The following is a 7218-nucleotide window of genomic DNA, read 5'->3' on the forward strand; positions in this document are numbered from 1 at the left end:
GGAGCTGGGCCAATCAGAGTCTTTCTCTGGGGTTTAAAACTGAAGCTAGCCCTCCAGTTTCTCTCTGGAATCGAAGTCTCAGAGCTGCCAACAGGCAAACTCCCAAACATGTGCAGATCCATCTGAGAAATGCCACCTGGAAGAGAAGCTGAATGAAGGTGGAGAGAAAGCCCCTGACTGCATTCAAGGCCCTGGTTCCTCTTCCCCCTGGGCTCCGCTGCCTCCTGGCTCTTCCTATGATTTGGTTATGTGGCCAGATATCTTCCTCTTTTGCCTGAGCTGATTTAAGTTGAGTTCTTATCACTTACAACCAAAAGAATGCCGACGAATATAGAGTATTGAACAATGTGATCCTGTTGAACTCCAAGGCAGTTTTACAAAAAGCACAGAACTGCATTTGGGCCAGCTTTTCCCAAGGACTGTTTGATGTTTACTATATTAGAATCTAATTCTGTAGACATTTTTCATGCAGGGATGGTACATATCCATGCCCTTGATGCAGGGATAAAGCTCAGAACTTGATATACTCATGACAAAAGTATTTCTCTGTTGTGTTTTAGTGGAGAGCTGCATGGAACATTATTCAAAAGAAGAGAAGACTGCTCTGGCTGGTTTGTTCAGTGGGTAGAGCATCGGGTTGCAGACTGAAGGGTCCCAGGTTCAATTTCGGTCAAGGGCACCTGCCTGGGTTGTGGGCTCGATCCCCAGTAGGGAGTATACAGGAGGCAGCTGATCAATGATACTCTCTCATCATTGATGTTTCTATCTCTCCCTCTCTCTTCCTCTCTGAAATTTAAAAAAAAAAATTTTGAAAAAAAAGAGGAGAAGACTAGATTTTCTGGTCTTAATTGAAAGAAGATTCACATGCCCTAGACCAGTGTTTCCCAACCTTCTCTCATGATGAGAATCACCTGGTGGAGTTGTTAAAACACAGATTCCTGAATCCCAACTAAGAAGTGCTAAACTAGAATTTTGGGGAACATATAGGTAAAATTGTATACTTAACTAGTGCTCTAAGACAGATGTTATATACAGAGCACTAAGTTAGGTATGCAATTTTACCTATATGTTCTCAAAAATTCTAGTTTAGCACTTCTTAGTTGGGATTCAGGAATCTGTGTTTTAACAACTCCACCAGGTGATTCTCATCATGAGAGAAGGTTGGGAAACACTGCCCTAGACACTAGGGATGGAGATGACAGAGATGACATTTTATTGAAAATTCAAAGGACCTGATTGCACTTCCACCCTGGGGCTGCAACCCCCACTGAGAAGACCTTTTTGGGGATTGGAAGGCAGATCAAGGATCATAGATCTATAGAACTTACATATAACCACTTTAGTGGTTCTGCCAAAAGGAAAATATTAAAAGTATAAAATACAGAGCCCAATTCTAGAAGTACAAACAACAGTTCACTGGAGTTTGCCAGGCATACCAATTGTGGCAGTAGCAATTCTCAACATTTTTGCCATTATCGAGGTTTTTAATCCAGACCCAGATGGCCTTAACCCATTCTTGTTTTCCTTTACATTAATTCTATCACCTACACTTGCTGGCTCCTTTTTAGACACCTTACATATTACGGAGGGGAAAAAACAAAGGATTACAACATCTAAACACAGCTTAAGAATAACCTCTCACCTCCTGCCATCCAGTAATTGGTTAATATATAATAATGATTAATAGATTGTGTCCACAATACCCTCCCCAGTCCTAGCCTCATGTTTGATTTTTGTAGCAAGTAGTCAAAGTCCTCTCATCATATCCTCAGGGAACCAGACCCAAGACAAGTACTGAGGTACAAGGCAGGGACCAAGCCCAGGCAGGGATTTCAACATTGACCACAACAAAGGAGCTTACTATTGACTCAGACTCAGCCTAGAAGCTTTTATAGTTATGTAAGAAAAGCCAGTCTTCAGTAAGACTGAGAAAAGCCTAAGGACCCCTCTTTTTATCACCAGGACTCCCCGCCTTCTGTCCACTCTGGGAATCATGACATGATTGCTCTCACAGGTCAGCATCATGTATGGAGTGTGTCATAGTCATCAGTGAGTTCCTCCCGCACCAAGTGGAGAGAACCCCTGATCTGAACGGAGAGCCTTTGGGAGGTGGCCCCCTCCGATGGCTTTGATATGGGCACCTGTTCGACATAGCACAAATGACAGCTTTATTAGTAGTCTTATAAAGTATTTTAAAACATTAATGAGTGGTGAATCTATGCTTCCCCAGTTTTTCTGCCATGAACATACTTGAACTCCTTGGCATTTGGCTCTCTGACATTTAAGGTATGTTATGTTATGAGCTACTTTCGAAGCTTTGTTCACCCTCACCCTTTTCTCAGTCTCAACTCTACATATTTTCCCAACTTCCTCATTCCACTTGAAACTTTGAATAGGCTCTCGAAGGGAACTACTTCGTCTTTGTTTACTGCCGCCATGGTTTTCTTTTTCTTTTCTTTTTTTAAATATATTTTATTGATTTTTTACAGAGAGGAAGGTAGAGAGATAGAGAGTTAGAAACATTGATGAGAGAGTCATCGATCAGCTGTCTCTTGCACACCCCCTACTGGGGATATGCCAGCAACCAAGGTACATGCCCTTGACCAGAATCGAACCCAGGACCCTTCAGTCTGCAGACCGATGCTCTACCTATCCACTGAGCCAAACCGGTTTCGGCTGCCGCCATGGTTTTCATATGCAGCTAGATAACAGTTGGACAGCAGGCCCAGAAAACATGTATAGGGTGATGGAAGTGAGGAAGATTCTGGAGGAAAATGGGACTGGTGGGTTTTCTGGTGCATTGGACCACGTGAAAGATTATTATGGAGAGGCTGTGAACAAATGACATCCCCAAAGCAAATGGAAAAAGTGAATTGTTAATTTCAGGAAAAGCAAAAGATTTGCAAGAAAGAAAATGTAATCATATCACACAATTTGGCTCAACAGGAAACAATGTTTTTAAGGACATAATGTAAACTCTTAATTACAAATTTATCAAAAAAGGTGATAATATTATATTAAGAGATTATAGAGAAGTAAAGTATATGGTAAAAGAATTAAGTATAAGTGCTAAGTCCTTATTAGACATACTAGGAATTCATAAACATCTAACACTGAGAAATCAAGAAAGAGCAATATAAGCATATTTGGTAGAAATGTAAATTTGCTATCAAAATAAACAGATAAATGTTGAAAATGGTGGGGCGTGGTGGACATATTTGTGAAAATACTGGGGTAGAGGAGGTGAAGATAAATTTTTGTTTTTTTATGATAAGCCTTTAAGTACTATTTGGCTCTGATAACTATTTGCATGTAATACTTTGATAAAAATAAATTTTAACTTTAAAAAATATGTGAACCTTTGAAAGGCTATGAAGAGACAGTTCACAGAAAAAGAACTTCTTTAAAATAAGAGAAATGCAAATTAAAGCTACATTAAAGTACTGTTTCTCATCAACCAAACTGAGGGGGTAAAATCCAAGTTTGAGGCCATCCTCTTTTGGCAAGACTGTGGGGAGTATAAAACAATAGAACTGGGTAATAGCCACTACGAGTGCAGATGCATTTCTCGTTGATTCAGCAAACCCTCCTCTAGAAACGTACCCCAGTCACTCTTGCGTGCCAGTGAAATGACATGTGTCTAAGGTTATTCATTACAACACTGTAAAAGTAAGGGATTGAAAACAACCCAAACGCCTGTCAGTAGGTGACTGATTAAATAAATTATGGTTCCATCACTCAGGGAACATATTTATGTTCCCCATGAATAAAGCTTTATTTAAACACACACACACACACACACACACATAATTTTACAAGCAGCTTCCAGGCCCACCTCAGCTCCGAGGGCTGTCGGTGCCTCTCATACAAAGCAAACACTCTGCCCTTTCAAAGGCGGAGCATAGAGGGAACGGCGCTCCACCCCTTTCAAAATCTTAGAAACAAAGCAAACGGGCAGTGAGGCAAAGTCAGAGTTAACGTTGGTCCAGGTTCAGATCCCTCTTGGCGCTTTGTTAACTGAGACCCAGGCCTTGGTTCCTCCTCTGTACGCGGGGGCGACATTCCCTCCCTCCCAGGGTCCTTGTGGGACAGTGTAGGGGGCACCGGGGCCTGGCCCGCAATGAATGCTGAACAGCAGAAGTTGTTGTTAATAGTAGAACCAGCAAAAGGGGTCCTGTCTCCAGGATTACTGTGTTCAGGAGAAGAGGACAACCATCTTGGAAATACCAAGGTCAGAATCAAGGCCCTGCAATGAAGAAAAGAGTAGAAGGGATTTCCCTTCATGACCGGGCAGCTTTGGAAGAGACTCTCCAACCACAGGCAGAAGCGTGTGCCATGTGGGCACCTCCAGCTTCTCCTTGCCTCAACCTCCTCAGGGGACTGGCAGAGTTTCTTCTTCCCTAAGCAGCCTACAAAGCAGGATGGGGAGGACTGAGCACACACACCCCCTTTGTTTAGAATGAGAATCCCAAGGATCAGAGAAGCCACCGATGTACTCGAGAGCACACAGACAGCAGTCCTGTGCCACAGCCGGCAGGAACCGCCAATCGGGTATACATTTTATGATAGCGTTTTCCAGAGATTCAAAAGAGAAAGAAACACTCTAAAAGTGAGTCCTGGGGCCACAGAGCTAAGCTAGCTTTCACTCACTTCGCAACGGGGTTGTGATCCATGTGAAAGCATGTGGTCAATATTGGTGGAATAAGTGATGTGTGTATCATGTCAACCCATCGTTACCGCCGGGCCTATGCTTTACTTTTTATATGCTTCCTGTGGAATGAAGCCCAAAACTTAGTAGCAGTTTGTGCTGGAGTAAAAACAAGTATTTCCAGAACGTGCCCCATCCTGTTCCAACAACGACCAGACATGTAATAACCGGGTTGCCATTTCCTCCTCGGTAAGAGGGCACATCAGCCGCCTTCATGGTGCTGCTGCAAAAATAAAATCAGGTGGCTGTCGGTCTGGCACTTAGCAAGCACCACTTCCCACAAGCCCAGCCCTCCTCTTGCCTTATCTGCAGATGGGGTTTAATCAGTTCCACAACAACCTCCTCACCCTGCTCTTTGAATTCCAACGAAAAATATTCTCTTAAGCATCTCAAAAAAAATTTTTTTAAAGAAAGCACTTTGATGATATGTACAAAGGTAAATGGTTTTTCATTTCCTCAGCCAGAAACAAGAGTGAAGGACAATCTCTTTGAGAAGAATTATAAGGCTATTTCTTTTTCAAATCCCCCAAAATAGCTCTTCATCCATATTTCCTTGGGGGACCGGTTCCCACCGTGACTACATTAATCTGGATCCAGGTGGATCCACTGGGTTCCTGATTCTCCCCCATTCCTACCCTAGGCATCTGCTTACGGTAGCCACTCAATAATTGGTTCTTAGTTTCACCAAGCAGAAGGAGGTGACAAATCTCCACAGTTACAGAGAGCATCTACTATACACTAGGCGTGTGTGTCTCAGATTATCACAACAATCCCATCCTGCAGACAACAAAACAGAAAGTTGGAGCAGCGAGTGACTTGCATGAAGTCCCATGGTCAGGAAGGGGCAGAGTGGCATGCAACCCAGGCCTCCAACTTGGTTGTAAGTAGAAGCCTCTCTCTCCTAAAGCACCTTTGCAACAGCTCTCCCTTCCCACCCACCCCCTCAGCACACACAGAAATCCCTGATTTTCAGCAAGTCATTTGAAAACTGCACAAGAGGGGCCCTATCCTTTTCTCTACCTCCTTTGGTGAAAAATACAACATCATGTTTCCAACATACTCGTCAGACCAAAGGGAGTGGGAAATCCCCATGACTTCGGTAATTTTCCATCCTTTGGAACAAGGACATATCACACAGAAGGTTTACCAAAATAGATAAACATTGCTTTGAAGTAACACTAATCTCTTTTAACATGGCTTACGTTCTAAAAATCTAAGGTTGGATGGCTTTCGTTCTTGTATCTTGACTAGACACACAAGCCTACATAGATAGACAAGCCATAAATTCAACAGCCCAACTCGTTAGACTGGGCTCTCGCATGGACACAGAGATTCCTGACAACTCGCGCCCCAACGTGACCCCGGCCTGAGGCGGGCTGACCTGAAATAGTTGCTGGCCGCAGCAAGCACCACGCGGTGGCAGGAGAATTCCTGGATGTCCACACACAAGATGACATCTGTCAGAGCGTTCTCCACACGGAGGGTCTCCAGGCCATTCTGCAGAATCAAGGAGAGTCCCGTGTCGTCAAATTTTGCCTTATCACCGTTTAAGATTTCCACCAGCTCTCCCCTTTTCTGGGAGGGTTCGTCCGCAGGAGGTGCCAGTGGCTCTTCCAAACTCTTCTCCACCACGTCGCCCATAGCCCAGATGCCCCTTTGTCCTGCCATCAACATCCAGACTGGAGAAGCGCCCAAGTTTCAGGCAGGTCACATTGCAGAAGCTGAGCGGATTTCCTGTGTAAGGGCCCTGCACTTATCACCAGCTGTCACACACGCATAACAGGAAGTCTCGCACTTTCTCATCCTGTTACTACAAACGCCAAGAATGTCTATTCTTCTTCTTTCTGTGGATATTCACAGGGAGGGTGGACGTTACTTAGAACGGGGTGTGTAGGAAGGGGCTCCGGGAGGGAAGGGGTGGCTTCTTGGAGTCAGCTATTAGTGTGGTGCAGCTATTTTGGTCCATCTCCCCCCTCATATCCGTAAGCAGGAAGCCTCTGGTTCTGGTTATTACATCTGTGCTCCTGGTGCTTCTGTAACTGAAGCTGTCCAGGAGGAGATGGGTAGGGGGCGCTCTGCAGTTCTCCGCCCGCCATCCTCCCAGGAGTCTAAGACCCCACGGTGAGCCCCACAGAGTCTCTTGGGAACCTTGGAAAACATGCTTATCGCTGGCATTCTCATTTCTATCAGGCACTGCACATCTTCAGTCTTTGCCTTCCTCCCTGCTCAGGGGAAAACAATGTCATGGCAAATATTAACATTCCCCTCCCCCCTTTCCAAAATGTCTGTTGTGTTAGATATGCGGGGCAGAGGAGTTGTCTCCGGAAACTCCATCCCCAGGGTCTTCTCTCTCAGAAGACCAATCAGGATAAATCTTCCGATTGCCTTAGCGAGTCTCTAATCAGCCTGATCTCACCCAGCATCTATTGGTCAAGCATCTAGTAGTGAATCATGAAGCATTTCCATTACCCCTGCAGGTCTCCACTGAATAGTAATACTACCTTTTATTT

The 7218-nt window shown here is 44.4% G+C and overlaps 1 protein-coding gene across 2 annotated transcripts in view; it reads right to left on the minus strand.

The window, feature by feature from the left end:
• The window catches only part of KLHL6 (kelch like family member 6), a 53206-nt gene extending 46797 nt beyond the window's left edge, over nt 1-6409 (minus strand). For both annotated transcript variants that reach the window (XM_084874201.1, XM_084874200.1), the window contains exon 1: nt 6090-6409. In XM_084874201.1, coding sequence (XP_084730327.1) covers nt 6090-6382 — 293 coding nt within the window. In that variant the 5' untranslated portion in view covers nt 6383-6409. The remainder of the gene's footprint in view (nt 1-6089) is intronic.
• Nucleotides 6410-7218: the final 809 nt, after the last annotated feature.

This window comes from Pipistrellus hanaki (assembly GCF_964339955.1).
Source record: "Pipistrellus hanaki genome assembly, chromosome: 2".
NCBI lineage: Eukaryota > Metazoa > Chordata > Mammalia > Chiroptera > Vespertilionidae > Pipistrellus > Pipistrellus hanaki.